General features: G+C 41.5%; 1 protein-coding gene across 1 annotated transcript in view; it reads right to left on the reverse strand.

The window, feature by feature from the left end:
- The window catches only part of WNT2 (Wnt family member 2), a 43,552-nt gene that overhangs the window by 17,717 nt on the left and 2,462 nt on the right, over positions 1–23,373 (reverse strand). Inside the window, exons 2-4 of the mRNA XM_007089166.2 lie at positions 23,133–23,359; positions 17,677–17,954; positions 843–1,107 (exon numbers count right to left, since the gene is read on the reverse strand). Coding sequence (XP_007089228.1) covers positions 843–1,107; positions 17,677–17,954; positions 23,133–23,359 — 770 coding nt within the window. The remainder of the gene's footprint in view (positions 1–842; positions 1,108–17,676; positions 17,955–23,132; positions 23,360–23,373) is intronic.

Here is a 23,373-nt window from a genome sequence, read left to right on the forward strand (position 1 = left end):
TGGCTTAAATGAATAAAATGCCTCTTACACAGCTCTCATCCACTGTCCACTGACAGCCAGGCCAGTGGGATGAATTTTTGCTTTCTAGTATTTGGCAACTTCTCAGCATATTGGAAAGAGCGAGAGAGTGAGAAGTATGGCAGATTTCAAAACAGGCTAACTTTATTTAATTTATTTAATTTTTTTTTCAGAGAGAGAGAGAGAGAGAGAGAGAGAGATCTCAAGCATGTGAGTGCAAGCAGTGGAGGGGCAGAGGGAAAGGAGAGAGAATCTTAAGCAGGCTTGTACCCAGTGTGGAGCTCAAAGCGAGGCTCGATCTCACGACCGTGAGATCATGGGCTGAGCCAAAATCAAGAGTTAGATGATCGACCGACTGATCCACCGAGGTGCCCCCAAAGCAGGCTAGCTTTAAAGCCCTGGACCCCTCTTCCAGAGTCACAGAGGTGGTATTTGTGAGGGGGAAGGTACCTTACATAGCTCTACTCTTCTTGGCTCCCAGATCACAGGAAGGATGCTGGGTTGCTGTACAGGGTCGTTAGTCGACCAGTTAGAGTTTTGTCAAGGCCGAAGAATCTTGCTAATCTACATATTTTGACTCTTTGCCATGTACTTTCTTGGGTTCACATTCCTCCAGAACCTGCACATTATCAACCCATTTCTCCCGCTGCTTAGGAAAGCTCTCTGTGCACTTTAAATATGACTTATAAGAACACGAACTTTGAATCTGAAGGCATCAAGCTGCACTTACAGAACTGTCAGGCTGAAATACAGAACTGCATTTAAATTGTGGAGTATTGATTGTGAAAGAATTAGGTATTGTGAATAATGTGCGTTGAACTTACCTGCATCTCGGTCCCTGATACAATAGTCTGGAGAATTCTCAAAATACACGAGGTCATTTTTTGTTGGCTTCTTAAACCTCTTGTTAGCCACAGTGAAACCAGTGCCATCCTGGTTCATGACGACCTGGATGGCCCCGTTGTACTTCCTCCAGAGGTAATCGCCCGTTTTTCTGAAATCAGCCATGGCCAGCCAGCACGTCCTCAGAGTACACGAGCCACTCACTCCGTGACACTTGCATTCTTGTTTCAAGAAGCGCTTTACCGCCTGCCGGAAGAGATGGGCAAGTTCAGTGCAGGCGGACTCAAGCTCCTGACACAAGCTACAAACTCCTTACCTCGGAGCAATGCAGAAGTGACTCTGATGACACAGGATCCTGGGGCTCAGGACTGGGAGATGGTGGTCGCTTCAGCCACACCCCCTGACTACGGTAGGTGGGGTACTGGGGAGAATCGGGGCAGGGGGCTTGCCTGACTGTGAACCCTATTTGGCTATCGGTATAACAAGAACCTCACCAGTTTGAATTTTATAGGGTACGGGGCCAGTTTGACAAGTGAGAGAATGAATTAGAGTTCTTTTCTAAATAAATATGGCTTTATTATATTAAAAATATATAGTACTACTCAGTAATTGCTAAGCCTGCTTCTTTCAGTAAGCCAATAGTAGTGACTGTTACCATTTGCAGGGTCCTATCCATGTTCCAGGCATTGCGCTAAATGCTTTCTCCGCTCTATCTCAGTGACCTGAACCTTCACACAATCCCATGCTACCATATTTATTTTGCAGATGATGGAAGAATAAATATGAGGGACATCAAAGCACCTGCCCAAAGTTCCACAGCTGGTATAGGACAGAGCCACGGTACACTGGAAATCCAGCCAGTGGCCCTGAGAATGCCATTAAATTTGGAAGAGTATCACTCAAGTCTGGCCAAAGTATTCAGCTTAGATGACAGGGCTGAGCTTGCTCTGTTTTTTTTGTTTTTTTGTTTTTTTGTTTTTTTGTTTTTTTGTTTTTTTTTTTTTTTTTTTTTTTTGTAGAAGGGAAACAAAGGCACATGGGACAAGCCTGTCTCAAGCTGGCTTGGATGGCCTGGATGGCCTCCATGAATAGGTTGTAAGCCTGTGGACAGGGAAGGGCTCTGGTGGACCCTGGAACCACCCAGGGACATTTCTGTTTTGGTCTTGGGATTAGCCAGCAGACCTGTGCCAGCCCCAATGCAATTTTGTGAGTGTTAGGTGGCCCTGGCACATCTCTCCTTGGCTCAGCTGAGTGAAGAAGGTCATGAGCACCCATGGTCCTCAGAGCCATCCTGAGCTACCACTGTTCCCATTTCACAAGTGAGGAAACTAGGGATCAGGGAAGTAAGATGACTGGCCCACATTGCTAGGCCTGGGTGTGGAATGGCAGGTGCAAACCCAGACTCTGGATGTACAAATGAATGGATTTCCCCAAAATATTTTCTCAGAGTATGTTTTCTGACTAAAAACCTTCCTGTGTTCCCTTTTTCTTATGATTCACTACTTTAACCATTGTCATTCCCCCCCTTACAGAACTAATCTCTTGTTCAATCAATCACTTTTCCAAATTATTATTATATTGAGAGAGCATTTTGTTGCTCATGGGAGATCATGACTGATGAGTAGGGGCTTCCCCCATCAGATACCCAAAACAACGTGATACACAGAAGGGCAGTGTGGGTGGCCAGCCTTAGAGGTCTCACTAAAACCATGTGGTTGGTCCTTGGCTCAGTCTTGGAGCAGAGAGGGAGAAACCAGCCAACTGAGGGCTCCCATCCTCTCTTATTTGCATCCCCAAGACAGCATCTCGGGGTGGAAGGCATAGGCAGAGGGGGCAGTGAACCCCCTTGATGACATTATCCAAGGTGGTACTATGAACAAAATTCTAAGGGTAACACACTGAGAGAAATATTTCCAAGAACTTGGATGTGGTAGTTTCAGTCCTGTCCTGCCTACTTCCTGAGATTCCGGTATAATCGGTCTGGGTGTGGGATGTGGGTTGGTGGCTCCAGCACACATCCCAGGGGGAGCTCCCTGCAGTACACTTGCTGACCCTTCCCCACCCCAAACACACACGCAGACAACAGCATTCCAGGCTGCCTCTCCAGGGTCTCACCTGGGTAACTTTGCCCAACCTGGTTTTGCCTCTTTCACAGATTGTTTCTTTTCTAACCACGTGTGCAGAAAGGTTCTTCATTCAAGAAAGTCAGTCCCAAAAAAGCATTCTAGAGCTGAAGGAGCCAAGACATCATGGTGGCTCTATGGTTGTGACTTCACTCACACCCTTCCCAGTTGGGTCCTCAGCATCCTATGTTTCCCGCTTTGCCCCTGATGGTGGAAAGTGCCCTGTTACATTTGAAACCTGTCCTCTTCAGCATGAGCTGGCCTTGAAGGGCAAAGACAGAGAAGTGAGCAGGGGGAGTGTCATCAGTTTGGCCCTCTGGGTCACAGGGATCCGGGGGTATTTAAGGGATGTCATAGAATGAACTCCTTTTCTGGAACTACACTCCCACCATGTGCCTCCCTACCCCTGTATCTATATTCCAGGTGTTTGGTATGTGGTTCACTGGGTGACCTGGACAGCAGGCCTCCACCACTGACACAACCCTACGAGGGTCACCTTGGCCCCTGACTGCCCCATTTGGGTCTCACCTGTCCAAGCGTGAGACCCACTATCTCAGTATTGCCACATAACACTCACTCCGTGCCAAGTGCTTGGGAATTGAATGTTCATTCTTCAAAGCTTATTCCTTTTAAAACTGTGTTATTTACTCATAAATAACACTCTTAGCTCTAAAAATGACAGGAACTATTACCGCCCTTCCTTTGTACTGATAAACTTCCAGGTTACAAACTTTGAAGTTGTTATTTTAGATGATTAACTGAAGCATTTGCATATTAATTGAAAGTTGGATTTTACACATCTTATGAATCCTTAAAAATAACACGGCAGTGGTACACAGTGTTGATCATCATCATCATGTGCAATAGACATTCCCCTCTTCCATCATAAGTTTTGTTCAAGTGTTGGGCAGCCACGTGCTTCAGAACCGGCCAGGCCTCTCTCTGACCCAGAGCGGCCCAAATCAGTAATAGTAATTTCATTGTGTTGTTACTGATTCAGTTTGGGCCAGTATGATGTTAGGAGGAATCTGTAGGCAGACTCGTGAGAAAGATTTCTTTACTCTTTAAAAGAGACACAGGAGGAGAAGCTGCTTTTCTCTGTCTCCAGATGCAGTTTTCTGCAGCAGTCCCTTTGAGACACGATGCAGCCAACACAGGACCAGCAACAAGCTGGTGGTGGTGGTATTGAAAGATGGTGGGAAGAACTGGGTGTGGAAGATGTCGCTGAGCTGCTTTAATGAACCCACCTTGGCCCTGCCCTGTCTCTGTCCTTCTTGTGATCCAAGATATTAAGTTTGTGCCCCCAGGGGCTGTTACTTACAACTGAAAGTATTTCAACTGGAACCATGGTCAGTTCTTGACTGTGTATGAATCACAGGCTCCAGTTAACCTTGGGGGAAGTGAGACCTTCTCTGATGCTGGGTTTGCTCATACCTCCAGGCCCCACTCTTAACACACAGCCTGTTCAGGGCTCAGTCACAGTTCGGGGCCACCTCCACCTCCGGGTTTGCAGACTTGAAATTCAAACTCTTAACTTTGAAGAGGACAACACTCTGCTCAATCAGAGAGGCAGAGGGAAGGGGAGCTAAGCCTAGGTGGCCTGACTTATAGAGTAGCTGATGTAAGAATAAGGAATGGGACTGAGAAACTCAGTGAGTTCAGGTACTTCCTAGTTTAAAAGAATTCCCATAATCAAATGTTGTTATAATAACACTGTAACAATAGCCACTTATTCCCCTACTGTTTTATAGGCCAGGATCTGTGACAGGTGGTTCACACACATTATCTTATCTAATTACCACAATTAGGCAAAATAGGTTATTATTCCCATTCTACAATTATGAAAACCAGGGCTCATTGAGGAAAGTAAAATCCCCAGAGTTACCCAGATAGACAGAGGCAGAACTAGGGGGTGAGTCAATGTCTCATTCCCAGATCTGCACTCTTTCTAAAAACATTTAAAATCCTATATAACTTGCATTGTTCTTTGCTCAAATGTTGCATTATGCATACTGTTTCCCTCCATTCTTTTGAGTAAGTTAAGAATTGGCTAGATAAGATTATCTGCATAATGGAGAAAAAGGAGGTAGAGAGATTAAGTAGGAGGTATTATATTGCATCTTCCAAACTAATAGTCATCAAAAATCTATTTGACAGGCAATCCAAAGAAAAAACAGAAAGTCCCAAGAAAAATACACATGATGTTCAACTTCACCAGCATCAGAGAAATGCAAACTAAAAGAAGGCAATACTTTTTTTGCCCATCAGATTAACAAATAGTACAAAACTTGGTAATATTTGGTATTCGTAAGAGTTCCAGGAGGAAATGCCTTAATAAACTGTTGGTGGAAGAGTAAATTCATAAATGGAAAGCATTTTTGCAACACCTGTCAAAATTTTAAATTTATGTATCCTTTGACCTCCGTGATTCCACTCTGAAAATATTTGCGCAAACTTTAAAGGATACATACCCATATGGATGTTCATTGCAGCATACTCAGCAATAGCAAAATATTAGGAAAAAAGCCCAAATGACATCAACAGGAAAATGGTTAAGCAAATTATGGTATATGCTTAATAATGGAATATTATGCGGTCTTTGAATAATGAGGCAGATCAGTATTACAGAATGAAAGGAAGCCAAGTGACAAAAATAAATTGCAGAAATAATTGCATATGTGGTATGATCCACTTTTTAAAGTCCTGCATATGGATGCATACACAGAGAAAGAAGGGAACACATGTTCTTTTACAATCTGGCTGCAGTCTGAGGGGTTGCATGGTCTGGAAAGAGAGGGAAAAACAGAGTCAAACTCTTTGATAGGTAAAGGGGGTTAAGAGGTACAACTTCCAGTTATAAGTCATGGAAGTGAAAAGTATAGCATGGGGAGTATAATCAATAATATCGTAATAACGTTGTATGGTGACAGGTGCTGACCACACTAACAGTGAGCATTGAGTAATGTATAGAATTGTTGCATCAATATGTTGTACACTTGAAACTGATATAACATTGTGTGTTAATTATACTTTAACTTAAATAAAAGGGGGGTCAAGCTCTGTACTGAAGTCTGCAGAGTAAAACAACAGGAATCTGGGGATTGCTCCCTGGCATCTGGAGAGAGCAGAGCAGTGCTTCTCATTGTGGCTAGGCATTAAAATCACCTGGGGATGGCTTCCGGAGCCCAGACCGGCCCCTCCCTGGGCAGAATAAAACAGAACCTAGGCGGGGGGTGGGCCCCCGGCCCCGAGGTTACAAGGGTCTCAGGTGCTTCTAATGTGAGGCCACGGTGGAGAACTGTGAATCCCAAATCACGTCCAAGCCAGGAATGTCCTGGAGGAGGGAAGAAGCAGCACTGCCCCAGCGTCCCGGGGCCCACCGAGGGCCGGAGCAGGTGAGACACTCCCGTGGCAGAGAGCCGCATTATATTTCTAGGAACAGGCAGAGCTGACTATTGAATTAGGATTTGTGTCCTAACCTGTCTCCAAAGCATTCTAGTCTCCGGGAAGAAATGGCCACAGGAAACAATTTGTGCTCATGCTATTTTGGAGGGAATCAAAGATGGGGGTGGAGTAAAAGCCAAGTGCTTTTAGAGGACCATGTGGCAGTGGAGGAGCCTGCCTGAGGGGACATGCTGGTGAGGTGAGGGGGGAGGGGCTGGTGGGCTCCCCACAGGGCCCTCAGGAGAAGAGCAGCTGCAGACTTACCTGTGTGGTAAAGGAGGGAGTAGGCAAAGCAGGGGACCTGGAGACATCCCAGGGGCTGCCAGACCGTCTGGGCTTTTTGTGTTTGTTTGCTTTTAAATTATGACTTTCAGAATTTTTACTTAAAGAAATATGGGCACATGATTTAAAAATATCAGATAGTCCAGGAAAGATCAGGGGGTAAAGCAGCAGAAACCTTCTGTTGTACCCTTCTCCTCACTCCCACTTTTTCTGACAGCCCAGCCCAACCCCAGAGATGGTCATTTGAAATGAATTCTGTGCTTAGCCTTCTGGTGGTTACCTAAATGCTTATACAAACAGTTCTCTGTGAGCAGACCCCTGACTTAGGGAGAAATCAAAACAGGCATCCCATCTTCAAGACATTTGATAGACATCTGCCAGAAAATTGTCATAATAACGAAACAAATCTACTACAGTAACCACGAGATGAACAGAGCCCTCTGGAGGGGCGCAGTGTAGTGTTGGCACAACTGAATGTGGCAGCCCCGTGTGTGACTGTGAACCTACTGACTAACATGGTCAGTCCTAAGAGACTTCTTACAGTGGTTGGGAACTTAGCCTAGTCCTCACTTGCCTCACCTCACCCCTCAACATGGTTGTATCGCAGTTCTGGTGATCTTGGCAACTTCAAGGAGCAAACTTACACCTGTTCTTGTTCCAAAAGGTGCTGTCTCATCTGAGGATAGTGCAGTCCCTCTTCCCTCCTCCCCTTCTGCTTCCCAGTCTCCATCAGCATTGCCCGTCCTTTTATAGGGACAAAGATGAGAGCAGTAAAGTCCTGTTCTGTGACTCTGCTTGTCTCCCACAGTGTGTCTAGACGTTGATTCTAAAAATTGAAAACAGTCAACATTTAGATGATACTGTTGACCACGCATCCAAGGACCATGCCAGCACAGCAGGTCATAATGTCTAGTCCAGTATCACAGCCTCTGTGCCAAAGAATGTTACTGGGGTGAAGTTTGTGGTTTTCCCATTTTACTTGCTACCAATTTCATTTGTTTTGCACTCTCACAGTCCTTCCATCTTTCCTACCACTTCTCTCATTTCCTGGGGTCTTTGCAATCTTCCATCATCTTCCAACCTGGACTGGTTACACAGCTGAGACCCAACATCATGCCTTCCCAGTCTGGACACACTACCTTGCTGATGCCACATTCACTCTTTTTTGGTTTATTCCTTCTCTTTGCAGCAACTTCTTGAGTAACTCCTTCAGGGTGCATGGGGGAATATGTTGTCTGAACTCTTGTGTGTCTAAAACGTCTTTATTCAGCTTTCTTACTAGACTAAGAGTTTGGCTGGGTATAGAATTCTGGATTGAAAATAATTTTCCCTCAAAACTGTGAAAGTATTGCTCCATGGGCTCTGGCATCTAGTGGTGCAGATGGGAAGTCTGATGTCTGGCTGATTCTTTGGCAAGTGACTTTTGTTTTCATTTCACTTTGTATTTTTTTCTACACGGAAGTCTCCAGATACTTTCCTTTATCCTGGGTGTTCTGAAATATCACCATGGTGTTTAGGATTTGAAAAAAAATTAATCCTGCTCAGCTCTTAGTGGGCCTTTTCACTCTGGAAACTCATGTCCTTCAGCACTGAGACTTTCTCTTAATATTTTCCTCCCCTCAAATCTTTTGAGTTTCTTTATGACATTCTAATTAGTCAGCTGCTGAGCTTTCTGAGTTAATCTGTTATGCCTTATATTTTCTCTCTTATATTTTTAATACTTTCTGGCTTCTTGAGAAAGAAATTCCATTAAAGCAACACTCCTGGCTCTCTCCATTCCCTTACTGATTTCTCTCCAAGGGAGTAGTAACTTGTCCATTTGGTGGGTTTAGAGGAAGGACAGGGATTGTGTGCCTGAGTTGCTGCTAATTGGGTATCTGCCAGCCTGTGGAGAAGATGAGTTATGATCAGTTCCTGCCCTCCAGTAAGAGGATCCCTACAGGGGCTCCAGCGGGCAGCCTGTGACAGGGTGAGTAAGTCTGTCCATTTCAGGGGTGGAGTGCTAGGAAGTATTTCTAAGCTTTAAAGCTCCCTCCCCTAGTGCAGCTTTTTTTCAGTAGAGCAACAGACATTTTTATTCTATCAATCCACCTCCCTGATCCATTTTTCAATTGGTTCCAAATTCAAGTGGGAATGATGGGTATTCTTTATGGATTCCCTTAAACTCCATTTGTCTTTTGGGCTTCTTTTTTCTTTTTCTTGTTTTCTTTTTTTTTTTGAGTTTGTTTTGTATTGTTTTGCTGGTTCATTTTGTTTTTTTAGATTCCACATAAGAATGAAATCTGTATGATATTTGTCTTTCTCAGTCTGACTTCACTTAGTATAATACCCTCAAGATCTATCTGTGTTGTCACAAATGGCAGGATTACATTCTTTATGGCTGAGTAGTATTCCACTGTGTATACATACCACATACTATTTATCCATTCATCCATTGAATGGATGCTTCTAGATCGTGGCTTCTAGATTGTGTTTTCTTCATGAGGTCATTTTTCCTGCAATTTTTTATCTTTTTCTTTCATGCTGCTGAATTTAATCAAATATATGGTAGTCCTTGGACAGTCTTTTCATATTTAAGAATGACATCATAAAAAGGTATTTAGGAATTCTGGTTATATGGGTGGAGTTTGTGGGCCAGAGAGGTTGGCTTTCTGGTGAGTCTGTAGGACACTGGCTGTTATGCTGGAGACTAACTCTGCAAAGCCTGGGAGGTTAAGCCAGACTTCCAGGAGTTGCGCTCATGGGTGGAAGGAGGGGATGGGGTTTGTTATTCCACCTATGTGTTTTTCAGTTACTCCCCATTTTCAGTACCATGCTTCTCTCCTGTGCTCATTAGTATTCAAATTTTTCTCAGGGCATCTTGGCTCCCACTTTGGCTATTGCCCCATCTGCTTTTTCTTCCCCCCCTTCCCATCTGCTTTTACTCTCCTATACTGTGGCTTCTCCAACCTTCTTCATCAGTTACAACTTCTTCATTTGCTTCCCACTTTCCAGAAATTTCTTTGGATCTCTCATTTCTTTGATCATTCTCTTTATTGTTGATTTAAGCCATTTTGATCCCATTGCTATAATTTTACTGAGGTTTCGGGAGAAAGATGTGAGATACCGTATGTCCTGTCCACAGCCTTGAGTCTGCACTGAAATATCTGGAAGGAGAGGAGGACTGTGGGGTGGGGGGTGGGGGATTTCCCCATTTTCCATAGATATTTAACTGCTCCATTTACTTTTGTTTGAGCAAGTATTGTTTCAAAGCAGGAAGAAGGAACACTAGAAAGAATTGGTTACAATGACTTGCTATCTCTCTCCAGTGTGTGATGGTGAAAGCTTCTTCCAAAAACAGGATCATGACACAGGTCTTGTTTTCTCTTGTCTTGAATCTTTCCTAAGGACGACTGAAGGATCTCTTGTGCTTCCTTCTTCGATTCTTAATGGCTGCTGCTTAAAGGTTGCTGTCAAGATTCAGTCTTCTCTACCTCCTCTTGCACCTTCTCATGGTCCTCGTGGCTTTTCATGTCACCAAACTGGCCAGCAGGGTCTGCATCAACCCCTCTCCCCTCACCATTCACTTAATCCCATCTCATTTTTATTCTGTGGCATCCGGTGAAGAAATACTTGCTCATTTGACATGACTACTTAAAAAAATAAAATAAAGTTGACTCCTAAGGACAGCAGCACTCTTCCGGTGTTTAGCCTCATAGAAACCATTTTTTTAGTTTACCAGATAACTTTTCTCAAAAAATCTTCAATAGGCTCATAATTGCTTCAGTGCTAAAATCTTACTTAGCAGATTCTTTATGTGGCCCTTAAATGTCTAATTTTGAGCATTTGTCTAAGCCTTTGGTTTGCAGAGGCTATTTTCTTTTTTTAAATTTTTTTTACTGTTTGTTTATTTTTGAGACAGAGACAGAGACAGAGTGTGAGCGGAGGAAGAGCAAAAGAGAGAGACAGAATCCAAAGCAGGCTCCAGGTTCTGAGCTGTCAGCACAGAGCCCAACACAGGGCTCAAACTTGTGAACCATGAGATCATGACCTGAGCTGAAGCCAAAGTCAGACACTTAACTGACTGAGCCACCCAGGCGCCCCCGCAGAGGCTATTTTCTACTCTTAGAACTTAAGAAACTTCTAAATATTAGCATTCTGTACTAAACAGACAAAAGCCTATTTTTTTAAGCTATAGAAGAAGGTGATACATGCATTGAGTGAGCTAGAACAACTCTATTTTATATTTATTTGCCCAACTTACTGTCAGAGCATAATAATGAAGCAGAACATCCATTAGGGTCTTACCATATGTCAAACCATGCTAAGCACTTTATACTCACTGCTTACTTAATCTACACAAACACTTCACATTCACTGTCTTATTTAATCCACACAAGCATGTAAGGTATATACTATTTTTACCCCACTTACTTTACAGATGAAGATATTGAGATACCTCAAAGCTGAGGATCTTGCTTTGATCCTCAGGTCCACTGCCTGAGGTCCTACAGGCAGTGTGGCTGAGTTAGGATGTACCCAAACTGCATCTGCCACCAAGTCCATGCCCCAAATCACTCTGCCGGTGTTTCTCATACTGGGGTTTGCCACTCCATCCCCTAGGGGTTCATGTTCTCTCGGTTCAGTGAGTTTTATAAAGGTTTTTACGTGTAGTGTTTGTATATCTAACTATAGTCTACAAAGAATTATTTTCCAGTTAGAAAGACAGACTTCTCCCAAGGAGAATGAAGTTTTGGTCTCTTAAGTCAGCTTTTCTGAAAATGGAGCCCAAGTAACCCCAGGGTGTCTTTGTGCAACTTCTTTACAAGATATCTCTTCCTATCAAGGGCAATCAACCCTATACTGTGTGAAATATATGCCAACTTAACTATTGACCTTGCCTTAGAAATTCAATTTAGAATTTATTTTAGCTCCTTTATGCTATGTTTTAACTAAATTACTTAGTTAAACTGGGGCATTCAAAGTGTTAGGACTTCACTTTTTAGTTGGGTGTATGCCACAAAGCAACTAGTATATTTCTGGTCTTATATCAGTTTTCCTGAGGGAAACACACATTAAAACATTTAATTTTCAGATGCTGGCTTAAAGCCAAGTACATTTATTAGCAATTAAGTCTTTTTGACAGGTCCACATCTCTAAGATGAGAGTTAGTGAAAATCAGACCAACTTATATCTTTCAAATATACCTGCTCTGGGACCAGGAAAACAAGGGATATTTATTAGCAACCTGTGCAGTTAATTTGCATATGCAATCATTTATTAACTGTCTTGAGCACTGTCATTCTTCAAAAACACTAACTGTGGGTGGGCTTAGCTAGGAAATATAAGGTGTGGAATTTATATTTGAGGAATTCAAGAACATTACCGTTGACTAACCATATATATAATAATTCTTATTGACTAATGAGGCCAGTCTAAAAAAATTTCTATGAATAATAGAACTTTACATGGAACTGTAGCAATTTTGTGAAGAGTTATTCTCTGCTTTAGGTCTTTAATTCTGGTTAGTTTTTGATTCATATGCTCTATAAAGATCTATAGTATCAAGCACATACTATTTTTAGGTCCAAGAAGGCAGGGCTGGGGTTGATGGAACTGATCTACCTTTTTTAAATGCATTTAATTCTACAAACTAAGACTAATTAGAAAACAAATATCTTTTAAGTGGGATTTGTGCCTCATAAGGATGTTCAACATTATTTAAAGGAGAGTTTAGATGAATACAAGGTTAAAACAATCTGGCTTTGTAATTCAGTTTGGTTTTATCATTTTCTATTGATATTGCTTACTTTTTGATAATGTGGTTTGTTTTTAATCATGTCTAGTTCTCTTGGTTCAGACCAATTATTAATTATTTATCTTAAGGGTCATCACAGAAGTGATATCTTGAAAGTCTTTATTAGGCCCAAGATTTACTTGCCTATAAGGCTGTGCTTATGTCTTGGAAAATATCCATTTCTTTTGACTTTCGACATGTTTCCTGTAGGCAGAACTTAGAAGTATCTGCTTTTGTGGGCCAGGCTCAGGGGAAAGGACCCAGGGCTCCACAGCACTGACCTTGAGAGGCACGGGTTTGGGCTGGGCATGGAACTAGAAACTCTGGATCCCTCTACCCTCCAAACTTCTCCCATGTAAAATATAGGATGCTGAGTTAAGTTTGAATTTCAGATGATCTCAGCTAGTAAGTAAATTCACTTTATTTGCTAATTGCAGCCACCCTTTTGGCCTTGTCTCTTCATATGCAAGATATGGAGAGTAAGGCCTTCTAGTCCTGCTTAAAACCTAGTGTATACATTTTATTTTATATGGAAATCCTCTTTGGGTAACCTGTCTAAAGTCATGCTCAAGTATTACAGCCAATATTCTGATTCCAGAGCCCCAACTTCCATACTGCCTCAGTCAAGATGCCGTCAATAGCTAAGAACTCCTAATGGGTAGTCAATAGTAATGTAAAGATTACATTAAAAATATAAATATCAACACAGTTGTCACATCCTAATTTTTTATTAGTATACATCAGGAAGTATAGTATGTATATTTAAGGCTGAGGATAAATGTATATTTAAGGCTGAGGATAAACTCCGGGAAGTAAGAATTTCTTATAATTTTCCGAATGTGCTTTTTAAGGCATTAATTCAAACACATTCCAGAACATCTGAACTTTGAAATCTTTCACTCTTTCAAAGGGGACTCCAGACAAATTAAGAATGCATGAAAGTGGAACTTAAATATTTAATTTCTCCCCCATTGTCCTATGCCTTCCTGTTGCTTTCCCAAGACCTCCAAATCTCTCTGCATGGCGTTGGAGGCTGAGATCTGGCAGACTCAAATTTGCAGCCTCAGCCCCTATTAACTCTCAGTTATGAACTCCACCCTAGAGCTCTTGTCATTCCTCAACTTTGATGTTCTTTCTGCTCCAGTATCTTTCTTGGCCATATAGTTCCTTCATCCTGGAAAGCATTTTCCCTCTCTCAACCATGGGAAATCTTTATCTCCAGCTCAAACACCCAGTTCTTTTGTGACACAACCTTTCTCTCCTCTGGCTAACTGGCCCTTTGGCTGATTTTTCTATTATGCCCCCAGCCTGGAACTTGCCGAGCTTGCCCTGTGACTTTGTCTCACTTGTCCCCCTGACGAAAACTTCATTTCTTGCGGCCAGGAGCTTCTTTCTCTTATTCTTTTCCACATATGACTTAGTACTCAAAACTGCATCTTTCCCAGAGTTATTCCTTAATTATCTGTTGAACTACACTTAGTCCAATAGCACTTAGCTGCTTTCAGACCTGTAGTGCCATTAGTTGAAGTTTTCTGAATCCACCAAATAAGGCTAAGTTGCTTCAGGCATGCTGACAATGACTAGCAGTTATGTTTTTGGCATTTAAAACCACTTTTCTCCTGTTGTTAAAAAAGTAATACAAATTCATTTTGGAATACTTGTGACATAAAGACATATACAAAGGGAAGAATATCATCATTATGCCACCTTCAAGGGCAGCTGCTGTTCTTTTTAAAATACAGAAACACTGTTTTTCTCAGAAATGCTCAACAGAGACAACATGGGAAGGTACACAAGGACATAAGGGTGAGCACAACTGGGTTTGTACCCCAAGGCCTGTGCTTATGATTGTGTGACTCTCATTAGTCACTGCATCAGCGAAGGCCCACCTTGTCCTCTGAAAAGTAGGAATAATGCTTGTTTATATTCCTACGGCGATTTTGGAAGATCCAATTACAAAACGTTTGATAGTATTTTGTAAACTAGAAAATAGTAAATGTTTGTACCAAGGAGGAGTCTATGGACTCATGGAGCAATCGGACTGAATCCTAAATAATGGCTCATATTGGATTTGTGTCTGGCTCTATTACTAATGTTACAGATGACCTTCACTTCACTAAAGACAAAGGAATGAACTTTTACTGCGCACCACTGCATGTAAGGTTCTGTGCTGTTTGCCTTATTCTGGTCTTCCGTGGCACCGTGGAATACTCTTTGCATATGAGAAAAACTGAATTTCAGTCAGCAAAGCCAGTGGTATTGCAAGATTAAAGCGAAGGTGGATCTGATTTCAAATCCCATATTCTTTTTATTTTCGCTGTAGTAAGAAAACTTGGGGGGAAAGTATTTTTATGGAATTCTTATCATGCAAATTTCCAGTGATTAAAGGGCAGGATTTGATTGGATACATGTATTATTCTGATACAGGTTCTCTTAGAAAAGTCAAAGAGGCTGCGATTGTTTCATCTAGTTGTGGTCTAGTTGTGATTATTTATGACTATTTCTAAAGAGTAGACTAATGTAAAAGCCCTTTTCAAGCCTATGAAAGGGAACAAATGATGGATATTGACTAAGTAACTTTTTCTTGTAATTTGTGTATCAAAATATAATTTAGAAGTTTTCATGGCATGGCATCTTTAGACTTAGACTGTTGAGAGAAACTGGAACTTCTGTCTTGACAGAATGTTGGTTTTGAACAAGGTAGTTTTTTCGTTTTAGAATTTAACAATAATCTTAGAGGTGGAAAACTGGACTTGACCAGGGATGAATTTTCAAGTAAACGTGAAGGAAAAAACCATTGTTATAAATTCTGAAGCTGTGACTAAAATAAAATGATATCCCAGAATAGAGGATCTGAAATGATATTACAGTACAGAGACACATGAGGGTGCTCTAACCAGCTGCTATCATAAATGAATTCAGCTGTTCAAATACTAGGGGAAAATGAAGGCCTGTTGTGTATGGCAATGTTGAATTCACTTTGTAGTGTTGGCTAAACATAACCTTGGGATAGATGTTTTCTCTTTTAAATAAAATGTATGGGTTCCTCGACCCACATTTTAAAAGGTAGAAGATGTTCATATTGGACAATCTGGGAAACACTGAAAAGCTCACAAAAGGAACCGATGTTGCTATCTTGTCTGAGAGGCTGGGATTTTCTAGAACCAGGCCAGTTGGAGGCTTAGCTCAGGAAGCCTGCCTTCAAACACAAGCCCAGCCTGTTCTCATTTTGATTCCACAGACCTTCTGCTGGTAGGAAGGGGGAGTAGAGACTGGGGGTCTAATGACCGCAAGAAGAGAATTAGAGACGCATGTTTATCTCAATACATTTACTCTCATTAAAGTTCATATTCACTGACATCATGCATCTCCTTGAAAAAGTCTGCCCACCCACCATTAATTAAAGCCACATTTTAAAAAGTCAGTGTGTGCACTTTTATTCCAATCAAAAGTAGCCTCCTAAGTTTTGCAGAGTAGGCAGGAGAATATCTGAGGCCTGACAGCTGTTCACCTCTACACGGTGAAGAATCATGTGATTTATATTAAAAGTCATGTTAAATCAGGGCTTACAATTTAATAGCTAAGATCTATTGTCTTGGGGAGGTGAAACATTCAAAACCTAATGGCCTATTAAGCAAAATTAACATTTATTTTGATAAGTCAACATTCTTTTGGTTACAGTGTATGACCATACGCCTTTACCTTCGCAAACGGTTCGAGAGATCTAAGTATACACCCTGCTTGAACAATTAGCAGCACAGTCCTATCAAAGACACCACACTTTATAACTTATACATGTGGTATCAATGTCAAAACAGAGGTCAATGTAAAATTTTTTTAATCTAAACCACTGCACAAACAGTAATTACCAATAGTTGTAGGATTGCACAACCATAGTCTATATTCTTGGCAGTAGTCACTATAAGTTCATACATTCATGAAAATAAGGAATGTTGATATTTAAAGTTCAAGAAAGGTACTATTTGTAAACAGCTCAGGTCACACTCATTTCATTCCATGTGTTAAGCAAGACTTTCCTTCCAACTTCCTTTAAATGAGATTTGTTCTTTCCATGAGCCTAATAAAAGGGTTTTCATCCAAACAGATCTGCATTCTTTTCGATTCTTTTTTCTATTAAAGCCCTCCTGGGGACCTTTCAATTTTATGCTGATCTTTCTTTATATATTAACGTCAAGCACATTTTTATTTTGTGTTGATAAAAGACAAATTATGGTTATCTCTTCTCATCGGCAATTCAATTATTCTAGAATGGTTCTGACCAAATATTTGATTAATGTAGCCAGTTTGTGTTTCTTACACAAAGAAAGAGATAATGTGCATCATTCAGATTCTCTAGTTATTCTGGTCATGTCACCATGCAGAAAGAAACGGTACATCAATAGATCTGAACACTGGCTCCGAAATGGTTTAATCCTGGGCCAAAGTACCCCTGGGCTAGAAGCTGAAACCTGAGTTCTAATAGACTTTTCTACAGACTCTCCATATGACCTTGAGCGCCCAAGGGCCTCTTCATTCATCTGACAAATGGGGGTTAGGAGGTGAATAATGACTGGATACCCGTAGTCCAGGAAGTTAGTCAGAACTAGAGGATAAGGAGTCAGAGCATCCCTTTGGGGTATGCCTTTCCCTGGTCTGCTTACTCATCCAGGCCCGGAAATGACAAGGTGGGGCTTTTATGAATGAGAGTTGGGTCTGTTTCTAAAAAGAACATCCCTGAATCTAGAAGTCAACAAGCCATGCCTGGTGAGTTACTTTCATGATGAGTTTGAGAGAAGATGCTCTGGGTCTTGATTCCCTCAGACACAAGCATTCAGTGCCCCATTGGTATGTGGGATGAAGCACTATCCTCACCCATAGATTATATCTTCTGTCTAGATGATAGAGTATCCAGAGGGGCCATAAAACACTGGACTCTACACAATGTGAAATGCAATGGGTGGACTCCAGCTCAGCTGTGGGAAGGAAGGTGGAGCGCGGGTGGAGACATTTCAACCCAGTCCACGGTATTCTTTAGAATATACAGCTGGGTGGTGGGGCGTGGGGTGGGGGGCAGTGGGAAGTTGGGACTGTACGGCATTTTACCAACTCTAGGAAAGCTTAAGATAAGCTCAGCTTAAGTGATTTATAAGGCCATGCAGTCTATAAAATGAGCACCATTGCTGTCCATACCTTCCTGCCGGCTCTGTTGTTGTGAAGGTTCATCAGGGCTCTGGCATCCTTTCCTTTCCTTTCCTTGGCATCCACAAATGCTCGGGCAAATTTGATCCCATAGTCAATGTTATCACTGCAGCCACCCCAGTCGAAATTTCCCTTGCTGTCCTTGGCCGTTCCCTTCTTCTTTGGATCACAGGAACAGGATTTTAATTCTCCTTGGCTACAGGCCCTGGTGATGGCAAACACAACTCCCGCTGAGGAGACGGCGTAAACAAAGGCAGATTCCCGACTACCTGAAACAGAAATGCTTTTCTTAAACATGGTCTGGAATTGCTAGTTCTGAATAACTTTCACACTATGGCTGTTTACCACTCACTCTACCTCTGGCATAGTCCACCCCCCGGCAAGAAGGTCCTGGTGTTCTTGAAGGATTCTCTTCTAGAGCCAGGGCTCACTTCTGAATATGAATTGCTTCCATATAATAAAAGCTTTTGTCAGTGTAGGTATGGGTGTGACAACCACCTTGGAGTAAATTAAGCGTGTGAAAGAAAATGCAGCAAAAGCCTGCCCTGCCCACCCCTGGCTTTATCTTAGCTTCCTGTGCTAGAAGACAGGAGCTCTCTCTAGGCTTTCATTTAACTTGTAATAGAGCCTGAGTTCTCCGATTTCTGTCATTCCACAAAACAGTTTGGTATTCACGCTACTGTAGCTCTCCTTGAAAAAAATCCTTCCAAATTTGCAGGCCTTAGTGAGGACACTCCTGTCAGATGAAGGGTCCAGACTGAAATACTGAATTCAAAGAAACCTAGGGGCTGAGGTGGGAAGAGAATTCAGGCAGTAACCAGCTCTGTGTGTTAACACTGGGAAGCTTTGGCTCGGCATCAACTTTCACAAGTAATTGAGAGATTGTTGAAGGCAATATGCAATATCCTTGAGTTACATACTATGTCTAACTATTAAGGTGAATTTACTTTCTTCTGGAACACCTGCACTAATCACCGGTATTGGGTAAAAGACAGTGAAAAGCTTTTCTTTGGTTTTTCTGGAAGGAAACAAATTTACCGCCTATAATTAGACTTGGGCAAGAACCCTTTGGGGTGCTTTCTTAGAATTGTTCTTTATTAGAGCACAGGCTACTCTCCCTTACAGGCTGAAAGGTACATATTTCAGTGCAGTAACTACATTAAATTATTTTAATAATCTGTAGTAACTCATAACACGGTGTTGTGGTATAGTGACAGATATAAGGCTCTTTAGGGTCCGTGTGCACCTCATTTTTCAACTGGGGCTGTATTTCATTGTTATTAGCATGCCTCTTTATTAATGGGTGCTGCAGCAAATATATTAACAAGCAAAATAGCAGCTCAACAACCTAATGATAACACAAGGCAGAAAACGGAGAGCCAGTCAGTGACTCCATGTGTCAAGACGAGTGTGACTTTTTGAACCACACAGCTGGGAGAACAAACCACCTTTTCGCATTGAAGTCCTGCTTGTTTCCGTTTGTCATTCGGTGCTAAAATTTATTATATGTCCCTTGCAATATTTGCTCTGCTAGTCTCATTATTAAAAATCAGGAAAACATATCTACACCATATTAAGTGGCACTTACCTCAGCCTTCAAAAAATATCTCCCCTGAAACCTCTAACCATCAAAAAAGGAATCAATCATGCCCCATATATAGGTAAAATCAATTATATGAATATTTGCCATAGGTAGCACTCTCCAGAGAGAGATGTGATGGTCGCAGAGCTCTTTTAAAGAGTCCCAGGTTCTATTATAAGGATCACAGATTTTCTAAGTGAACTGAGACGTTTCGCAAAAGAAGGTGATTAATAGATACTAAGGTGGCTTAATCTCAGGCAGTGGCTTTCAGGTAAATAAACACTTTATTATACTCGTTTTATAGTTTAGGAAAATGCCTTGTTGAGGGTTACCCCCTTGGTCTGCTAAAGCCTGGTTTTATATTTGGAGTCCAGAGCCTACATTCAGAGATATCTCAGAGAGGGAAAATTCCAAATGCTTAATGTGTTTAGCACTAGTCTTATTTTTTAAGGAGAAAGAAAAGCAATTTTGTGTGGTGGTCTTTTAGGGGAAAGGTATGGAAGATATGGATGTAGAGTGTTAGTGACCAGAGAGTATTTTGAAAGGAGTAAAGGAATAAATTGCTTACGTGCAGAATTCATCCTGGCACAACTTGCAAACAATTACATTGACTTGTTGCCGAAAGATGAAAAATCACTTAAAATCTGCTGTGTTTCAGAAGTAATTTCCAAAGTAAAAATATCACCTTTCTAAATATTTGTCATTTATTACTCAAACACATTACTCAATAACTAGATGTTACTGTGTATATTTACACACAAAATTTAGCACATTGACTGACTTTTCATTTTACCTCCAGATGTTTTGGTATCATGTATATATACGGCCTTAAGATGTTTTCAGTTAAATGTCTTAGATGCATCACTGAAATGCTATGTGTGAAATAGTAGCACATTTCAAGAGTTGGCTTTGTAACAAAACACATTTTGATCTTGGGCCTCTTCTTAGAAATAACGGATTCTTTTTAAAGCCATCACAATATGAAATAAAATCCAAATCTAAATAGTGGTACTTAATTTCCTGATGTGGTTGAAGTTTCTCTAATTTTGAGGGTGAGATAAGTCAAGAAATGGCTATCAAGTGCATAGGCATCATTTTTGTTTGGGGCAGAATTTGGGGAGGGCAAAATGCTAGAAACTACACCTTCTGGAAGGTTAAGGGTCGTTTAGCTCGCTCGTCAAACGCTTGCCTTTTTTTTTTTTGGAAATTTCCAAGGATGAGACCTACTCACCTTTTCTTTTTTCTTTTTTTTTTTTTTTTTAAGGCTTAGTCTAGAATTCTAGAGGCGTATTCTTACAGGAATATTTTTAGGTTTACTAGTTTGGTCTTTAAGTTTCTCTGCCTATGGCTGGTGACAGTCTGTGGAATGAGTGAATTACAAGTGTTCCTAAAAATTCTTCTGTCATCTTCTAGCTCTCTGAAGCAAAAGAGGCAAACACATATTTTCCTTTTTTCCATGACCATGGTATATGTTAGTGACTTTTATGTTCTTCCTATCACTGGTGTTGGCCTTTGCCTTTCCTATCCATCTATAAGGAAATTTAGGTTTCCAAAAGAGAGTTCTTCATAACCTAAGATGTGAATTTCCCTCCAAGCAATTAATTGTAAAAATCTTTGGATAGCTTCATTGGAATTTCTTGATTATTTCCAGGATAAACTACTTTAGGCCAAATTCAGCCCTCCCATAACCAACACAAAATCATCACTGACAGTCATAGGAGTTTATATAAATGTCCAGGAAGAAATCTGGCCTTCTGTGAAGAATGGAAAGAAATTGTGTAGCATGAGTGTTTTAAGTTTTGAGTACTTTGGCAAAACACTCAGCTTCATCTGAAAGAACCCTGAAGGAAGTACAGCTTAGATTCTCTTATTTACCTGAGGCCTTAGGCTAAGTTGAACTAGCCCCCTTCCTCCAGTTCTAACCTCTTCCCTCTCAGCAACCCTACAGCCAGGATTAAAGGATTTTACAAATGAATTCCCAGCTTTCCTAGACATGCTATCTTTAGGATCAGTAGGCAAAACTGCTTCATTTGATTTGTGATCTAAAGGTTTTTATTCAGTATGGAGACATCTGAATGGATTTTCGCAGACAGATTTTGGAGGTGAACATTTTGTCAATGAGAAGTACATTTAATTTGTAGTGATTGAAAAATGATTGTGAGCACTTCGGAAAGGAAAGTCCTGATATAGCGTAAACACCGAGAGCCTGTACACAACGTGCCCGAAGATCACGTGTGCTAGGTACTTGTAAACTCTCTTTGACAAGGTCCAGCACTTTAATTGATTCACTGGTGAGCTAATCTAGGTGAAGTCTTAAAATTCCATGCAGCTGAAATTGACTATTAACCTTTCAAAAATTTGCGATCTCATATTGAAACTCCAAAAGGAATGCAGAAGAATATAGTTTTTAAACTAGAGGATAAAATTGCAGAATATCGCAGTAAATTAACTTTAGGGATACACTGAGTGAGAGTACTACGCCCTTGGGGGATTTTAGAGACATTCAGTTATGCATTTGGCCTCATAAAACCCTAGGGCTGTGATGATTACATGATAGAAACACCCTCTGTTAAGCATTACCAAGTGTACAGCCTGGATGATTTTCTTAGGAGGGGGGACGCAAAAACAAGTGTAGTTTCCTGTTTCTGGGGTTCGCACATGAACTGTTGTGTTTTCAGTCAGATTTCCAGTAGCAAATGGGCCATGCTACTTCTTGAAGAATGCTAATGCCAGCTTAAGGGATGGGTATTTTTGGGTAACTGAAATCTGATTTTCAGTTAGTTTGCTTTGATTTTTATACCAGCTACTTCCCATATTCAGAACTTTTAAGAAATTTGTTATGTGATTAGATAGTGTTTAATGTTCCTTCTAAGTAAAACAGAAAAACAAACATGTATGCTTAAAAACTGTATATTCATATTTCTCACCCCTATCCTCCATAAATACTATTCTGCCTAAAATGTGCCTGAAAAACAACATGTGCTCACAATGAGTTCATCCATTCATTCAACCATTCAATGAATGAATGGTGTCTGTAACACACAAGGCATCAAGCAAGTGCAGAGAACAGAGGCTGGTCCCTACCATGCAGAATATACAATCTGCTTGGGAAAAGTGTTGAATTTAGACACAGAGTGACTCAAAGCTGAGTAGCTGAATGGGAGGTGAAAGGTGTGAGCAGAGATTTGTCTCTGCTTCTTAATAAGCACATGTGTTTTTTGAAATATTTTTTGGTTGAAAAAAATTTTGAGTATTCCACCCTTATCTGCTCAAATCCTCTAGAAGGTTCAAGTCCCAGAAAGAATAAAAAAGTCAAGAGAGGGGTGCCTGGGTGGCTCAGTCAGTTAAGTGTCTGCCTTTAGCTCAGGTCATGATCGCACAGTTCGTGAGTTCAAGCCCCACATGGGACTCTCTGCTGTCCGCTCAGAGCCTACTTCAGATCCTCTGTCCCCCACCTCCTCTCTGCCCCTTTCCCCCCATCTCAAAAATAAATAAAAACATAAAGAAAATTGTTACCAAAAAAAAAAAAAGTCAAGAGGGCCCTATGGCTGCTTCCTCCTTTCTCCTGGAGACAAAATCTGATTCTGGAGGGACAGGCAGGGTTGTGACAGGATATGGATGGACACCGCAAAGAGCAAAAAGACACCAGCCTGGGGCACTACATCCTAACCCGTGACTGGCGTCCTCCAAAACTTTAGGCACGTTCCTTGACTTCTCTAGTCCTCATCTACAAAACAGGGACCAAAAAGAACAAACTTCTGACTAATTAAATGCAAGAAAAGGTGGGCAGGGACTTTGAAGACCAAGTGAGGGATTTGTGTGTGAGAGGACAGCCCATGGAGCTGCACGAAGGCAGGAGACTTACTTCGGAGCAGGACCCTGCCGAAGAGGCTGTGATCTCTGTCGAGGGTGTTGCAGTTCCAGCGGTGCTGGCGGAATTGGTGCTGACACTCTGCAGTCCACTCGGCCACGCCTAGGCCAATGGCACGCATCACATCTGGGTGTCGGTGGCACAGCTGCCGCTGGCGGCTCACCAGGCCTGGCACATTGTCACACATCACCCTGGAGGAGCCACCTGTAGCTCTCATGTACCTGAAAAGGACCAA

Source organism: Panthera tigris, chromosome A2, assembly GCF_018350195.1.
Source record: "Panthera tigris isolate Pti1 chromosome A2, P.tigris_Pti1_mat1.1, whole genome shotgun sequence".
In the NCBI taxonomy this organism is placed as follows: domain Eukaryota; kingdom Metazoa; phylum Chordata; class Mammalia; order Carnivora; family Felidae; genus Panthera; species Panthera tigris.